This window comes from Oncorhynchus mykiss, chromosome 12 (assembly GCF_057628025.1).
Source record: "Oncorhynchus mykiss isolate SJ-2025 chromosome 12, ASM5762802v1, whole genome shotgun sequence".
NCBI classification, from domain to species: domain Eukaryota; kingdom Metazoa; phylum Chordata; class Actinopteri; order Salmoniformes; family Salmonidae; genus Oncorhynchus; species Oncorhynchus mykiss.
This window is the reverse complement of record NC_143033.1, coordinates 66,571,184-66,589,479: the sequence shown is the minus strand read 5'-3', so window position 1 is coordinate 66,589,479 and position 18,296 is coordinate 66,571,184. Positions and strand designations below refer to the sequence as shown.

Sequence of the window (18,296 nt, the reverse complement as noted above, 5' to 3'; positions counted from 1 at the left end):
TCGCAAAGTTCAAGGGGGCCGAATACTTTCGCAAGGCACTGTACGTACAGTCGTGGCCAAAGGTTTTGAGAATGACGCAAATATTAATTTCCACAAAGTTTGTTGCTTCAGTGTCTTTAAATATTTTTGTCAGATGTTACTATGGAATACTGAAGTACACTGCTCAAAAAATAAAGGGAACACTAAAATAACACATCCTAGATCTGAATGAATTAAATATTCTTAAATACTTTTTTCTTTACATAGTTGAATGTGCTGACAACAAAATCACACAAAAATGATCAATGGAAATCAAATTGATCAACCCATGGAGGTCTGAATTTGGAGTCACACTCAAAATTAAAGTGGAAAACCACACTACAGGCTGATCCAACTTTGATGTAATGTCCTTAAAACAAGTCAAAATGAGGCTCAGTAGTGTGTGTGGCCTCCACGTGCCTGTATGACCTCCCACAACGCCTGGGCATGCTCCTAATGAGGTGGCGGATGGTCTCCTGAGGGATCTCCTCCCAGACCTGGACTAAAGCATCCGCCAACTCCTGGACAGTCTGTGGTCTAACGTGGCGTTGGTGGATGGAGCGAGACATGATGTCCCAGATGTGCTCAATTGGATTCAGGTCTGGGGAACGGGCAGGCCAGTCCATAGCATCAATGCCTTCCTCTTGCAGGAACTGCTGACACACTCCAGCCACATGAGGTCTTGCATTAGGAGGAACCCAGGGCCAACCGCACCAGCATATGGTCTCACAAGGGGTCTGAGGATCTCATCTCGGTACCTAATGGCAGTCAGGCTAGCTCTGGCGAGCACATGGAGGGCTGTGCGGCCCCCCAAAGAAATGCCACCCCACACCATGACTGACCCACCACCAAACCGGTCATGCTGGAGGATGTTGCAGGCAGCAGAATGTTCTCCACGGCGTCTCCAGACTCTGTCACGTCTGTCACATGTGCTCAGTGTGAACCTGCTTTCATCTGTGAAGAGCACAGGGCGCCAGTGGCGAAATCTTGGTGTTCTCTAGCAAATGCCAAACGTCCTGCACGGTGTTGGGCTGTAAGCACAAACCCCCACCTGTGGACGTCGGGCCCTCATACCACCCTCATGGAGTCTGTTTCTGACCGTTTGAGCAGACACATGCACATTTCTGGCCTGCTGGAGGTCATTTTGCAGGGCTCTGGCAGTGCTCCTCCTGCTCCTTCTTGCACAAAGGCGGAGGTAGCGGTCCTGCTGCTGGGTTGTTGCCCTCCTACGGCCTCCTCCACGTCTCCTGATGTACCGGCCTGTCTCCTGGTAGCGCCTCCATGCTCTGGACACTACGCTGACAGACACAGCAAACCTTCTTGCCACAGCTCGCATTGATGTGCCATCCTGGATGAGCTGCACTACCTGAGCCACTTGTGTGGGTTGTAGACTCTGTCTCATGCTACCACTAGAGTGAAAGCACCGCCAGCATTCAAAAGTGACCAAAACATCAGCCAGGAAGCATAGGAACTGAGAAGTGGTCTGGTCACCACCTGCAGAACCACTCCTTTATTGGGGGTGTCTTGCTAAATGCCTATAATTTCCACCTGTTGTCTATTCCATTTGCACAACAGCATGTGAAATTTGTCAATCAGTGTTGCTTCCTAAGTGGAGTTTGATTTCACAGAAGTGTGATTGACTTGGAGTTACATTGTGTTGTTTAAAAGTGTTAATCAAAATTTGTGGGTTTTGTTTGTCCACCTGCCTTTTGAGGATTGCCCACAAATTCTCAATGGGATTAAGGTCTGGGAAGTTTCCTGGCCATGGACCCAACATATCGATGTTGTGTTCCCTTGAGCCACTTAGTTATCACTTTTGCCTTATGGCAAGGTGCTCCATCATGCTGGAAAAGGCATTGTTCGTCACTAAACTGTTCCTGGATGGTTGGGAGAAGTTGCTCTCGGAGGATGTGTTAGTACCATTCTTTATTCATGGCTGTGTTCTTAGGCAAGATTGTGAGTGAGCCCACTCCATTGGCTGAGAAGCAACCCCACACATGAATGGTCTCAGGATGCTTTACTGTTGGCATGACACAGGACTGATGGTAGCGCTCACCTTGTCTTCTCCAGACAAGCTTTTTTTCCCGGATGCCCCAAACAATCGGAAAGGGGATTCATCAGAGAAAATGACATTACCCCAGTCCTCAGCAGTCCAATCCCTGTACCTTTTGCAAAATATCAGTCTGTCCCTGATGTTTTCCCTGGAGAGAAGTGGCTTCTTTGCTGCCCTTCTTGACACCAGACCATCCTCCAAAAGTCTTCACCTCACTGTGCGTGCCGATACACTCACACCTGCCTATTGCCATTCCTGAGCAAGCTCTGTACTGGTGGTGCCCCGATCCCGCAGCTGAATCAACTTTAGGAGACGGTCCTGGTGCTTGCTGGACTTTCTTGGGTGCCATGAAGCCTTCTCACAACAATTGAACCTCTCTCCTTAAAGTTCTTGATGATCCGATAAATGGTTGATTTAGTTGCAATCTTACTGGCAATAATATCCTTGCCTGTGAAGCCCTTCTTGTGCAAAGCAATGATGACGGCACGTGTTTCTTTGCATGTAGCCATGATTGACAGAGGAAAAACAATGATTCCAAGCACCACCCTCCTTTTGAAGCTTCCAGTCTGTTATTCGAACTCAATCAGCATGACAGAGTGATCTCCAGCCTTGTCAACACTCACACCTGTGTTAACGAGAGAATCACTGACATGATGTCAGCTGGTACTTTTATGGCAGGGCTGAAATGCAGTGGATTTTTTTTTTTGGGGGGGGGGGGGGGGGATTCAATTCATTTGCATGGCAAAGAGGGACTTTGCAATTAATTGCAATCCATCTGATCACTCTTCATAACATTTTGGAGTATATGCAAATTGCCATCATACAAACTGAGGCAGCAGACTTTGTGAAAATTAATATTTGTGTAATTCTCAAAACTTTTGGCCACGAATGTAGCTAAAGATTTCCTCCGAAGTACAGATCTATAACATTTAAGGTCATGAAGCAGAGCCAGGCGGAATTCCTGCCTGGGGATGAGAGCGTGTAATTTTACCCTATTTGCACCTTTAATGATTTTGCATGCCCATTACTATCATTTGCCCTTATGATTCAGAGGCATATGAAAACACTATGGAGGGAGGGAACTAATAAAACATATGGATTAGCCTGCCGGCTCATTTTTCTCCACCATGACCCCTAAGTGGCTCCATAAATGTTAATTAGGTGAGATATGAAATGCAGTCTTATTTATTAGGTTAAACCACTTTTGAAGTCTGAAAACATCTGACAAACTTTGATTTGAGGGAAATGTTCCTTGAATTAGCATGTAGCCTATTATTCCATAGTACTTTTGTCAGACAGTAGGTGCATCAATTAAAATACAAACATGGCTCAAGCAAAGCGTGAAGGATTTATCAACAGACATATTTGAACAAATTAGTCAACCTAAAGAGGTTATTCCCCCCCATGTGACCAACCAAAACAATTTCACTTGTGAAAATCACAATCCAATAGTGCTCCCTGGTGTCTGATAAGTGTAGGTACATCATGACATTCATTAGAAATGTGCCATGTGAGACCCCATTGGGCTATGTCAAGATGCCCTAGCTGGGTAAAAATGGTTTGGTGAACAGACCCCAGACTCGATGTAGCGCAGACTGTCCAAACACCTTTTGCTTATGTTCGAGTTGTCTAAACTGGAACAATGCATTTACCCTGATAAATGCAGCAAATATGCTGAATCTGATGACATATGCAAGATAAAAATATATATACAGAGACCTGATAGATTTGAAGAAAAATCCAGGTATTTCTTGATTATTGTAATAGGCAATGAGCAAAAACAGAGGGTCAAGATAATAATAGTTAAGTTCCTCCAAACAGAAAATTAAGCTGTGACATTCAACATTTATTAGCACTTGTCTTTTATCTATATCATATGGGAAATGGTAGACTAGTAGTCCTTGCAAAAAGTAGTCCCCACACCTTACAGCTTTTATATTTTTCAGCAAATGATCCACAGTTGTTTGAATACATGAGGAATAAACAACCAACGCACTTTCCCTGCCAGTCACAATCCATACAACCAGGTCAATCATTTCCACCACCTCTCACAAAAGCACACTGGGGGCTTAATTTCTCATTTAGTGTTATATATATATTTTTTTTTTAAAGGGGGTGGGCGAAGTGTTAGCATGACAGGTATGACAGAGACACCTGGCAACATTATGTACAAACTGGAATTAGAGGCAGGGAGGGAAACAATTAGACCTGGATTCAAATAGTATAAGAGATCATATCAGGTACTTAATCTGTTCTCGATTGAGCTGGAACCAATAGAAAAGTCCCAAAAGGGAAAACCACAACCTCATGGTACCCCAGGCAGGATAAAAACAAACAATATATTGACCTAGCTCTGGGAACTATGAAACGGTGTGGCGATGACGGTGTCCTTTTCCTGTGGCGTGTTCGCAGGGACAGTAGTCCGTTCTCTGTCCACTCTGGCCCAAAGCCAGCAGACTCAGATTGCTGTCTGTGTGTGTGTTGGGGGGGGGGATGAAGGCAAGAACACAGAGGTTGTTTGGCAATAGAACTGAACCTTTAGGTAGTGTGAGCCCACCAATTACACTCTTTCAGAGACCTATATGTATCATACATGTTATGTAGATGTTTATTTACAAGATTCCGATGGTCAGCAAGGAGGGGGATGCCGAGGAACATAGAAACCTGTGATGGAGATGCCAGTAGTTGTAATGTTCGTTTGGGGGGGGGGGACAGTTTAAAAAAATGTACCCAGTCTGAATTGAAGAGGGGTGGGAGACAGCCTAGCCATGTCAGTTTGTGGGTTGGTCAGTTGGTTTATTTGAGTCCGACCCCCCCCATCCCGGAGTGCTTCACAAACTGTCTGGACACGCTCTGTGCTGGGTTACAGGTGGTCTCCTCTGCGGAAAGAGAAAATGGAAATGTGATTAACTGGCTGGCTGGCTGGAGCGGCAGATTTAGGGACACAGATCAAGCTAGTGATGGACTAAATAGCACTCAATATTAAAGCGGTTCATCTTTGTTCGGGAAACTGTCCCAGGGCTGTCATACATAACAAGTACACATATTCAACATACAGTACCAAGTCAAAAGTTTGGACACCTACTCATTCCTAGGTTCAACTTTATTTGTTGTTCCATTTCTACATTGTGGAATAGTGAAGACAAACTATGAACTAATACACATGGAACCATGAAGTAAAAAGTGTTAAATCAAAATATATTTTAGATTCTTCAAAGTAGCCACCCTTTGTCTCGACAGCTTTGCACACTAGTTTGCTTTCTCGCAACCAGCTTAATGTGCGATTTCTTTCCTTCTTAATGCTTTTTAAAAATATATATTTTTATTTTTACCCCTTTTTCATGGTATCAAATTGTTTTAGTAGCTACTATCTTGTCTCATCGCTACAACTCCCGTACGGGCTCGGGAGAGACGAAGGTTGAATGTCATGCGTCCTCCGATACACAACCCAACCAAGCTGCACTGCTTCTTAACACAGCGCGCATTCAACCCGGGAAGCCAGCCGCACCAATGTGTTGGACGAAACACTGTGCACCTGGCAACCTTGGTTAGCACGCACTGCGGCCCGCCACAGGAGTCGCTGGTGCGGCCCGCACACACCCGGCCCGCCACAGGAGTCGCTGGTGCGCGATGAGACAAGGACATCCCTACCGGCCAAGCCCTACCTAACCTGGACGACGCTAGGCCAATTGTGCGTCGCCCCACGGACCTCCCGGTCGCGGCCGGTTACGACAAGAGCCTGGGCAGTACGAGCCCAGAGTAAGCAAAGAGAAATGACAGTCCATCATTACTTTAAGACATGAAGGTCAGTTATTGCGGAACATGTCAAGCACTTTGAAAGTTTCTTCAAGTGCAGTCGCAAAAACCATCAAGCACTATGATGAAACTGGCTCTCATGAGGACAGCCACAGGAAAGGAAGACCCAGAGTTACCATCTCTGCAGCAGATAAGTTCATTAGAGTTATCAGCCTCAGAAATTACAGCCCAAATAAATGCTTCACAAAGTTCGAGTAACAACAACTGTTCAGAGGAGACTGAGTGAATCAGGCCTTCATGGTCAAATTACTGCAAAGAAACCACTACTAAAGGACACCAATAAGAAGAGGGACACTAAACCGGTGGAAATCTGTCCAAATTTCAGATTTTTGGTTCCAACCGCCGTGCCTTTGTGAGACGCAGAGTACGTGAATGGATGATGTCTGCATGTGTGGTTCCCACCGTGAAGCATGGAGGTGTGAAGGTGCTTTGCTGGTGACACTGTCTGTGATGTATTTAGAATTCAAGGCACACTTAACCAGCATGGCTAACACAGTATTCTGTAACGATACACTATCCCATCTGGTTTGCGCTTAGTGGGACTATCATTTGTTTTTCAACAGGACAATGACCCAACACACCTCCAGGCTGTGTAAGTGCTATTTGACCAAGGAGAGTGATGGAGTGCTGCATCAGATGACCTGGCCTTCACAATCGCCCGACCTCAACTCAATTGAGATGGTTTGGGATGAGTTGGACCGCAGAGTGAAGGAAAATCAGCCAACAAGTGCTCAGCATTTGTGGGAACTCCTTCAAGACGGAGGAAAAACATTCCTGGTGAAGCTGGTTGAGAGAATGCCAAGAGTGTCCAAAGCGGTCATCAAGGCAAAGGGTGGCTACTTTGAAGAAACAAAATATATTTTGATTTGTTTATCACTTTTTTGGTTACTACACGATTCCATATGTGTTATTTAACAATGTTGATGTCTTCACCATTATTCTACAATGTAGAAAAAAGTCAAAATCAAGAAAAACCCTTGAATGAGTAGGTGTCTTGTACTAGTACTGTACATTAATTCTATATCACTCCAATTCTGCTAGCGGGCTCACGGGACGGACGGACTGACCTATGTGAGCTTCTTGGCTTTGTTGTAGAGTGAGTCCACCACTTTGCTCATGTTCTGAATGGTCTCCAGGGCCGCCTCATACGTTGTGTCTACTGCAGGCTCATCGAAGATGATCAGCACACCCTCGCCTTGGTCCAAAATACCTAGAGAGAGGTGGAGGGATGGATGGTTTCAAGTAGGTACATAAAAGGCATACAAAAAAAAGACCTAAAAAATGTTGTCTTTAACTTGAAGTTAATTATTACATTTTACCAACAACTATGGGACTAATATGACGGGAGGAGGAAATCTGGATTTAAACTCCCCCATGTATTCATTTGAAAAGTAAAGCTAAAACTTTTAGTTTGGTCGGCAAGTTAAGCTTCACTGTCCAAATAACTACATTGTGAAAAATGTGAACACATACACTATCAGACCCCTACCGTGAAATTTTGTGTCCAGAATCATCTGTGACAACTTCCTCTCAACATCTCCCTGTGTAGAAGTGAAGAAACCAAATCGACACACAGATAAACACACACCCCGTGAATGGAGTAAAAAGAACACCAATGCTTGATTTATATATCTTTTCTTCTACATTACTGCTTCAGTCAACAGAGCAACATTTTAAGAAACATGTAATAAGCGATGACTTACCTTGGAGAGTTTTATGAGGGTGGAAATGTGTTCTATCTGTGGGGAGACAGAACCACACTTGTCAGTGTTCTGGAACACAAGCTCAACAATGCAAAACGAATAGACAATTATAAAAAAATATTACTTTTAGAAACAGAGCCATTTGAACTTCAGACTTGAAGGATTTGTAAAGAATTTTACAAGAAGAAAAATCCAAGCTGAACAAAGCCAAACAAATACTAGCTTTTTACAAATAGCCTTGTTATGAATTCCCAGCCAGTGACTTATCAGCATCTCACATCCCTTTCAAGCTGCACACTCCACTCCCCAACCCTAGGAGTAGAATAAACTGGCCTGTCAAACACGTGACCTGGGTTGCTAAGGGGTACATTGTTAGGGGGCAGGACACCTGACGGCTCCTCTGGCTGTACAGGCCAGTGTCTGTTCACTCCTTTGAGTGGACTTGTGGGATGGAGTGCGAGCAGAACCGAGTTGTTGTTATTGTTGTAACGCGTGTGTGTTTACTATTTACTCTTGGTGGTAAGTTAATGATAATTGTTTGCTTACTTGGCCTTGACCTATACAGTCCTTTATATTTATACAGTCCTTACCAGTGTTCTTGCTGTGCTAATGTATTGGATTCATGCTACTTTTAAAAACACCGAAATTCGGGTTTTTACAGACTTCACGAATTCTTAAGGAATTTTACAAGAACAAAAGCCTAGACCTGGACTGAATAGCATGCCCCCACCCGCCAAAAAACGCTCAGCTGTAAGCTCACCTGTACCCTGGAGAAAGGCTCGATGACACGGATGAGGTTCTGTTCAAGCAGGTTGTCATAGAGCGTGGTCAAGTGTGTGCTTATGATGGGGTCATCTCTCAACTCACCTCTGTACTCGGTCAGGGCCTGGAGAGAGGGGGAGGTAGAGGTGAGAAATGGGTCAAATAGAAGGATATAGATGGGAGGGGAGAAAGTAAAGATTTAGCAAAAGAGGGGGATATAAATAGAGGAAGAGTAAAACAGGTGTTGAGGAACCTACAATAGGGGATAGACAACGCAAGGGATAAAAACAGCAAACTAAAAAATGCATCTGTTCATCGATGTTATTCCGTGCTATTCAGTTCACTCAACATGTCCTTACCTTTTCAAAATCCTCCAGCGACCGGTTCTTGCTGGCTTGTGCCACGCATTTCAGAGAGTCCGTCTGTCTCCCGGCGTGCCGCAGGGCTAGCTTTCCACTGACAAGACCTTGGACCTCCTCAGGACTACAACAAGACAACAGGTTACTCATCCAAGACATCACCTTTCCTCTAAAGCTCTTGTCATCTACACATAACCAACTCCATAACTAACTGTGGGGCTGCATATTTACTCAAATTCCAAAGTTATATATCGCGCAAGTATAATATAGTGATTACACATCGATCACGATAACACACAACATGTAGAGTTGAGCACTCAGCTGCTTACAGGTTGAGCATGATTTTGCAGAGCAGCATGTATTTGAGAGCGGTGATCGCTCTGGGGTGGTCGATGGAGTCGTAGCCTTCGAAGGCCTCGTAGAAGTAAGAGTAGGCCGTCTTCCAGTCCTTCTCCTCTGCTGCGTGGATGATCCCTGTAGGAGGTTGAGGTTATCAACCAGGGATACTCAAACCTGGACCTCAAATCCTGTTGCAATGCTGATTGTCATTCTTGCTCTCTAATCAGGGACTGATTTAGACCCAGGGCACCAGATGAGTACAATGATGTCAAAATGAAAATCAGATGTACAACTGGACTTAATAGCTCAACACAGCATGGCCACCTCTGAGCGACCAGAAAATCCCAATGCTTGCTGGATGTGGAAGAGCTGGCTGATGATGCCCTCCCACTGTAAAATGCTTTAAAATGACAGATAAAATGTTCAAAAATTGAAAAACGGCAGAGGTCACGCCTACACAGTGGACATAAGACTGAACTAGTGGTGGGTGTTGTAGGGGAAGAGGATGGAGGGTAGCAGACCTGACTGCATGTCCAGGGCGGCCTGTAGCTTCGGCGGGCAGTAGATGCCGTTGGCGGTGGTGCGTGCAGAGGTGAGGGCGGCACGGGCCTTGGGCAGGTTGCTGAGGCCGTGGTACGTCTTACTCTCCAGCAGCTGCACCTCCACCAGTAGAGCCTTGTCATCCATCTTCTTCAGCTCCTGGAGTAGCTGGGTGCCTGTGGGAGAGAGGGATGGATGGAGGAAGGGAGACATGAATGAGTACACCAAGCCAGAGTTGGCAGATATGCAGGGAATGTTTTAAGTACTTTAATTGGGACTAGTCAACTGAAGTGTATAAAACAGAGTTAACATGTATCTGATGTGCACTTATTAGGAATGCCAACTGTAATCATATTCAGCTCTTTCTGCTGTGATTAATATTTCCAGTTTCTTTTCAAACAAGAAACTCAACGCACCTAGATGAAGCGCCTCCTGATACCGCTTTGTGTCAAAATACAGAGAGATGAGACGAGCCTGGAGAGAGAGAGAGAGAAGACAAAGTCAAGGATACCACCACCTCTGGAACCATCTTTAACATAAAATGGACCTCTAGTGGTGATGACTAAGAAAAATATCAAAATTGTTCAATTGGAATTTCAACTTAATTCCCGAATTGAAATGCATCATCAAGATCCACCAATGGCCCTTGCAGCAAAGGCTGCAGCGCTACACAGCGAAATAGACTCAAGAACCCTAAGACGGGCTTGATCTCCATCCACTGTAAACCATCTAGTGAGGCAAACCAAACGCCTCGTCAGTGCTCCCGCTCAGCTCCCATCCAGTAGGGATCCCCTCTCCCACTCCTCACCTCCAGGGCCTGTCTGAGGAATGTTCTCTTCTCAGCCTTGGCCCACTCGATGCACTCCAGACACAGCTCCACCTCCTGGCCTGTAGCTGCCTCCATGTCCAGAAACAGGTCCAGCAGCGAGCGCACCAGCCGCGCCGCCTTGGCCTTGCTGATGGAATTCAGGAACGGCCGTACATACTTCAGGAGACCGCCCAGCTCTGAGGGACACAGACAGCAGGTTGGAGGGGGATCAGTTTAAGCAGGCCAAGGTGAGGAGCAGAAAACCTAATGTTGATCACAACGACTAGGTATTTGGGACGCAAGGCGATTTGTAGATCAGTAATTCTGGGCAGTCCGCATGCGATGCAATCAATCGCAAACTTGCGCACAGTCAAGGAAAGACTTGTCACTCACCAACATTATAGAATAAGTTAATTGCCACAGCATTTGTCAGCAATTTAGTCCGATTCGTGCGACAGGCATGCTTGCAGCAAAGAAAAGGCTCGTCTCTAGCCTAAACAGTTCAAAAAAATACGACCCATTTTACTGGAGATGTCTTTTTTCTTTTCTAACGGGATTTGCAGGGATTTTATATAATTTCAAACCATGTCACGGGCCTTTCTAATCTAATCTCAGGTCGCAAATTATTGATTTGATAAACAACGTTCAGTAATGTTACCTAGATAGCTAACCACCTGGTAAATTGACAGTAGGTTTAGGCAAATTGGATTGTCACAGGAAGAAAAAGGGTCTGCCACTCATGAAATGTGCACCAAAAAGGTAGGACACATATAGGCCTAATGTAAGCCTAAACTATATCACAAATCTATTTATTTTTGGTGCTCCTAAAAATCAGTTTGGTACCTAATGTTTTAAAAGTTGGGAGTAGTGTCTATGTGTGTGCTTGTGAGTGAGGGAGACAGTGTGTGAGGAAGGGAAGGATTGTGTGTGTCAGTGTTAACTGAAGAGTAGAGGTTTCATGCAGTGTTTTCTAGAGGTCGACCGATTATGATTTTTCAACGCCGATACCGATTATTGGAGGACCAAAAACAGCCGATACCGATTAAAATCGGCCAATTTAATTTTTAAAACATTTGTTATAATGACAATTACAACAATACTGAATGAACACTTATTTTAACTTAATATTTCAATAAAAATCAATATAGCCTCAAATAAATAATGAAATATGTTCAATTTGGTTTAAATAAAGCAAAAACAAAGTGTTGGAGAAGAAAGTAAAAGTGCAATATGCACTTTATGCATTCTCTAGTAGAGGTGATGTGTCTACTCTGAAATGTGCACTTATCCAGCTGAAATCGGAGGAAGGATGTGTCACCTGCAGCCTGGCCCGTCTTAGCCAGCAGACCACCCAGCTCCAGGATGCTCTGCTCTTTGACACGCACTGCCTCCTCATCGCTCTCCTGGATGTCCCGCTTTACTGGAACAAAAAAAAATGGAAGAAAACTTGTTGACATTGTCAACACAACCTTTTACACGTAGACCTAGCTTCATAGATGTCAACATCTAGGCTATATGTGAGACAAAAATGAATCAGTTGTCAAATCACAGTGGGGATGCTAATCTATAAGTCACTGCTTTCAGTTGACAGCTAGCTGGGGAAATCATCCCTGGGTCCAATATTGGACCTAGTTCGCTAGCAGTCAATGTAACAAAAGGCTCAGCCACTATCTGTTGAGCTTCTGCTGTCAATCTGATTTAGCTGGCTCTATTTACCAACAGAAATGTGTAGTTAGCTAGCGAACATTACTGAAATTACTAACCATCTGGCTAACTTCAGCTAGCTATAATAAGGTTAGAAAAAGGCATGTCAGATAGCCATCACATTCGCTAACATTTAGCTATATGTTTTTATTTTACCATTATTTATACAGGTTTTTCCTCATTGAGATAATATCTATTTTCCAAGAGAGACCTGGTCCAATAGCAGCAGGGGGAACAACGTTTCAGACAAAACAACGTACATACATTAAACAAAACCATAAACACACACAGTACAACAAAAACATTTCACATTAAAAACACGAAAGTCTTGACTAAAAACAGCTGTCCTAAAGACAATTACACTATGATATATACATCGATCAAGTGTTTAAAACTCCAACAAAACTAGATTACATTTTTAAAAACATGTGTAAATCAAACTTAAGAAAAACAAACATTTAGCTAGCTAGATGATTCAAATTTTATACATTCCGCTAGAGTAAAAGGTTGACAATGCCTTTTACTTAGATTAACACAGCTGAGCCGGCGTGAGATATGGCTTGGAAAACGTACCTCAATCTAGGGATATAAATGGCATTGTACTCAGAATTGTCCCAACTACTAGATAAGACTTAACGACTGCTAATTTGAAGTAAACTGACGTTTTTGTCCTCATGCTAACTAACAGTAGCCACGAAATAATGCATTTTAGCCTATTCTTTAATTTAAATACAAGTCAATGTACGAGAGCTTCTGATACCGCTCAATCAGCTTTAATAAGCCCAATCAATTTGCAACAATTCTAAAGACAATTTGCGTCAAATAAATTATATATAAATAATTTAAAGGACGTAAAAAAATTAAAAATGGCCACGATTAAACGTTTTTTTCTCATTTTTTTTCTCTCAACTGGTAATTGAAGCATGGCAACTAGGCAGGCTTCAGTGCAGCACACACCACTTTGCAATGAGCTGGAGGCAGTACGCATTTCGAAAGCATACTTAATTGTTTGAAACCAGAACGTTTCACGACATGAGGCATGTCTTACCTTGCTTCAAAGTAGCCTAGCCAAAATCCAACCAAATGTGCAGGCAATCATTTTATAAAAAGACTTCCATAGCCCTTTTCTTTTATGTTCTATTGGTTTTCAAATCAAATCCTTGTCCAGTAGCCAAAGGCCAGTGGTATAAAGTACTTATGTAAAAATACTTTAAAGTACTACTTAAGTAGTTTTGTGGGGCATTTAACTTTCACTAAACTTCCTTCCTATAGATAGTACAACTGCGTATTTTTTTTCACCACTGCCAAAGACACCCTCCTAGTCATGAACTCAGCAAAAAAAGAAACGTATTCTCACTGTCGACTGGTTTATTTTCAGCAAACTTAACATGTGAAAATATCTGTATGAACATAACAAGATTCAACAGGCATAAACTGAACAAGTTCCCAGACATTTCTGGGGGGGGGGGGGGGTTGGCCCTAGCCCTCACCCTGCAATCCAACAGGTCCCAGACGTGCTCAATGACACTGAGATCCGGGCTCTTCGCTGGCCATAGCAGAACACTGACATTCCTGTCTTGCAGGAAATCACACACAGAACAAGCAGTATGTCTGGTGGCATTGTCATGCTGGAGGGTCATGTCAGGATGAGCCTGCAGGAAGGGTACCACATGAGGGAGGAGGATGTCTTCCTTGTAACGCACAGCGTTGACAAAAAGCTAAGTCCGATGATGCTGTGACACACCGCCCCAGACCATGACGGACCCTCCACCTCCAAATTGATCCTGCTCCAGAGTACAGGCCTCGGTGTACCGCTCATTCCTTTGACTATAAATGCGAATCCGACCATCACCCCTGGTGAAACAAAACCACGACTCATCAGTGAAGAGCACTTTTTGCGAGTCCTGTCTGGTCCAGTGACGGTGGGTTTGTGCCCATAGGCAACGTTGTTGCCGGTTATGTCTGGAGAGTACCTGCCTTACAACAGGCCTACAAGCCCTCAGTCCAGCCTCTTTCAGCCTATTGAGGACAGTCTGAGCACTGAAGGGATTGTGCGTTCCTGGTGTAACTCGGGCAGTTGTTGTTGCCGCCATCCTGTACCTGTCCTGCAGGTGTTGTGTTCGGATGTACCGATCCTGTGCAGGTGGTGTTAGACGTGGTCTGCCACTGCGAGGACAATCAGTTGTCCGTCCTGTCTCCCTGTAGCGCTGTCTTAGGCGTCTCACAGTATTGACAATGCAATTTATTGCCCTGGCCACATCTGCTGTCCTCATGCCTCCTTGCAGCATGCCTAAGGCACATTCACGCAGATGAGCAGGGACCCTGGGTATCTTTCTTTTGGTGTTTCAGAGTCAGTAGAAAGGCCTCTTTAGCACCCTAAGTTTTCATAACAGTGACCTTAAATTGCCTACCGTCTGTAAGCTGTTAGGGTCTTAACGACCGTTCCACAGGTGCATGCTCATTAATTGTTTATGGTTCATTGACCATGCATGGGAAACCGTGTTTAAACCCTTTACAATGATGATCTGTGAAGTTATTTGGATTTTTACGAATAATCTTTGAAAGACAGCAAAAAAAGAACCAACCCTGAGTTTATTAGCCATTAGCCAAAATTTGCAATATGACGTCCACCCAACTTGGAGAAAATTACTGTCCGAAAACAAACAAAAATGGCACTGACTCAATGATAAAGAATATGGCTTATGTTCTCCGCTGGTGCATTTCCATAAGTTTAGAATTTTAGTAAATAAGACTGATTGGAGACCTTGACTTTCCACATTTTGCTACATTACAGCCTTATTCTAAAATTGATTAAATTACCCCCCCCCCCCCCCCGCCCTCAGTCTACACACAATACCCCATGACAAAGCAAAAATAGGTTTTTAGAAATGTCTGAAAAAACAAAAAAGAAATATTACATTTACCTAAGTATTCAGACCGTTTACTCAGTAAAGAAGCATCTTTGGCAGCGATTAGAGCCTCATGTATGACACTACAAGCTTGGCACAACTGTATTTGGGGAGTTTCTCCCATGGGCTCCCGAGTGGTGCTGAGGTCTAAGGCACTAAATGTCAGTGCTAGAGGTGTCACTACAGACCCTGGTTCAATTCCAGGCTGTATCACAACCGGCAGTGATTGGGAGTCCCATAGGGCGGCAAACAATTGGCCCAGCGTCGTCCGGGTTAGGGTTTGGCCAGGGAAAGCAGTTATTGTTAATAATAATTTGTTCTTAACTGATTTGCCTAGTTAAATAAAGGTTAAAAAAAAGAAGTTGGATGGGGCGCATCGCTGCACAGCCATCTCCAGGTCTCTCCAGAGATGTTCGATCGGGTTCAAGTCCGGGCTCTGTTGTCCCTCTGGAAGCTTCTCCCATCTCCACAGAAGAACTATGGAGCTCTGTCATTGTATTCTTGGTCACCTCCCTGACCAAGGCCCTTCTCCCCCGATTGCTCAGTTTGGCCGGGTGGCCAGCTCTAGGAAGTCTGTCGTTCCAAACTTATTCCATTTAAGAATGACGGAGGCCACTATGTTCTTGGGGACATCCAATGCTGCAGACATTTTTTGGTACCCTTCCCCATATCTGTGCCTCGACACAATCCTGTCTTGGAGCTCTGCGGACAATTCCTTCGACCTCAAGGCTTGGTTTTTGCTGACATGCACTGTCAACTGTGGTTGAATTTACCACAGGTGGACTCCAATCAAGTTGTAGAAACATCATGGATGATCAATGGAAACAGGATGCACCTAAGCTCAATTTCGAGTCTCATAGCAATGGGTCTGAATACTTATGTAAATAAGTTTATTAATTTTTTAATTTGCTATAAATTTGCAAAAAAAAACTGTTTTCTTTTTGTGATTATGGGGTATTGTGTATATTAATTTAATGTATTGTGGGTACATTGATTTAATCCATTTTATAATATGGCTTTAACGTAACAAAATGTGGAAAAAGGGGTCTGAATACACTGTGCATGGCTGTCTCTGGGAATATTGGCCTCATTGACCCCAAAAACTCTGTATATCAGTCGTTCTCCTGTCCATAGGTAAAAACTGCCTTCTTGGCAGGTCGGGTGGGAGCAAATCAAGTGCCCTATAGGCCTACCACTGGCCAATCGGATGGCTCAGATTACCGTGTTTGCAGTAACTTAGCATGCGTAAAATAAAGCTACAACAAAGTTGATACTGTGAGATTTCAAAACCATGACTAGAGAGACTCAACAAATAGAACAAAGATTGAGTTCATGTTTAAAAGTTGACTAACACTTTCTATTCAACACTTTTAGAAGCAATAAAATGTGCATTCTCCCTACTTCCATTCACACTACAACCAGCACTGCAGTTGCAATGAATGAGTAGGAAAGTGTATCGATAGGATTGCATTATTATTAGGGGCTTAAGTATTTTTTTAATATCAAGGAACATTTCACTTTCTCTGGTCATAGGAGTAACAACATGAATGTGTGCGGTGCGACTCAAGTTTAGCCATCAGCAGGAAGACAGTGACCCTTTTTGGTCAGTGACAGGGGAGAGCGGAGGGATGTTGAGGCAGACCCTCACTCTGTTGCCTTCTCACTCCTGAGACTGACCATCAGAAACAGGCACCATCAGCCCAGTAAAATAGAAAAGGTAATTCTTTAAATGTATGCTCACTCAGCTGTGCTTCAGGAGTAATACAACTGATATATTACCAGTGTGATCATATAGCCTCTCGATTTTTTAAATATATTTTTAAATAACTGGTCTGAGAAGAACAGTGTATTGGCAGGGCAATTCAAGTAAAGCCAAATGCCGTGATAATGTTTAGGTCCTATAGCCTACTGCAAATAGTTAAAAACAAAAAACATTGGGAAGATGTGTATATTTATAAAATACATATTTAATAGGTTAAAATTCATTGGTAAATTTAGCATAGGCTACCTTTTTTTAAAGTCATGTAACAAAAGAACCTAAGCGGTAGATCTCGGCTTGAATTTTGACTCAGAAAAGGTTGTTGACCACTACTATAGTCCACACGGGACAGTGTAGCAGTCCCTATTCTCACACCCCAAATCCCGGTCTGGTCTGTCGAGTCTGCTTCGGAAGCGTTCCCGAAAGTCCCGCGATGTTGTGTCGATGGGTATAAGGTTGGAATAACTTCTGCCTGTGTCCGAATATTCTACCATTTAGCTAGCTAGCTAGTTATTAGAGCAATGCGCAAGCAAAAGGGTAGCTAACTAACGTTACCTAGCTAATTGCACATAGCATACTAGCTACCGGTCTCCCTGCTGCTGACTCACTGTGACCAATGGGGATAGGCCGATAGCCCGGTACGGTCATTGAGCTAGAGTACGGTAGCTAGCAAGCTACTACTAGCTAAATTAGACAGGAACTGTTTAAGCGACAATCTACACGTCCGAGACACTTGGATACTACAAGTTACGTTGCAGCTATATACTTACCTATTGAATGTAAAATATCGATAGATGCATTCCGGTCTGAACTGAGAAGAGACTGGGCTCTTTGAAACTCAGCCACTGCCGCGGCTGCCATCTTGCCTCCTCTCAATGACAGCTTGTTTCCGGTCTGTCAATCAACGTGTCTCTTCTTTTCCTTTGAAGTTAAATGGCGGTTGCCGCCACCTACTGGACTGGAATATGTATCCTATGTATCACAGAAAAGTGAAGGACCCTTGCCTAGTACCCACTGATGTTGTCTCCTAGGCTAGCAGACTGGTTTCACGAGGCTAGTTATCGCCCTAAAATAAAAAAAACTAAACGTAAACCTCCTAACACAGGTTCTCATTGGTCTGGGCTATGGACATCTCCCTGTATGTGTAAAGGATAGGAATCGCCCGTTTCCCAGTGGACCCTTAGTGAGATTTCTTTTAATGAGAATTTTGGTTGAGAGGTTTACATCTGAATTTTTTTTACTCTCACAAGTAATTGGTGAGAGAGTGGTCTCAAATATTACATGTATTTGTATCCATTGTATGAATCATGGCCAAGTTCATGTTTCTTCTTCTTCTTTGGTATTATAGCAGTCTGCAAACAAAATGTTATAGATGCATGCTGCCACCTACTATTTTGGCTGGGTATCAGCCTGCTATTCTGTAGTATGAATTCATTACAAAAATTGCCCTACCAACTAACCCTGCACCCATTAAAACATCACCATTATTCCACTACTGTGTCCCCATTTGATCCTACTCCAGGCCA

The 18,296-nt window shown here is 43.7% G+C and overlaps 1 protein-coding gene across 1 annotated transcript; it reads right to left on the bottom strand.

Moving 5' to 3' along the window:
- Positions 1–3,400: 3,400 nt before the first annotated feature.
- LOC110537969 (26S proteasome non-ATPase regulatory subunit 11) lies at positions 3,401–17,837 on the bottom strand. The gene is made up of 12 exons (XM_021624458.3): positions 17,541–17,837; positions 11,717–11,818; positions 10,399–10,595; positions 10,007–10,064; positions 9,572–9,766; positions 9,041–9,185; positions 8,712–8,835; positions 8,351–8,476; positions 7,591–7,626; positions 7,377–7,428; positions 6,955–7,097; positions 3,401–4,950 (listed from the first exon to the last, which is right to left on the bottom strand). The coding sequence occupies exons 1-11, from the start codon at positions 17,629–17,631 to the stop codon at positions 6,955–6,957; spliced, it is 1,269 nt and encodes a 422-aa protein (XP_021480133.1). The 5' UTR covers positions 17,632–17,837; the 3' UTR covers positions 3,401–4,950.
- Positions 17,838–18,296: the final 459 nt, after the last annotated feature.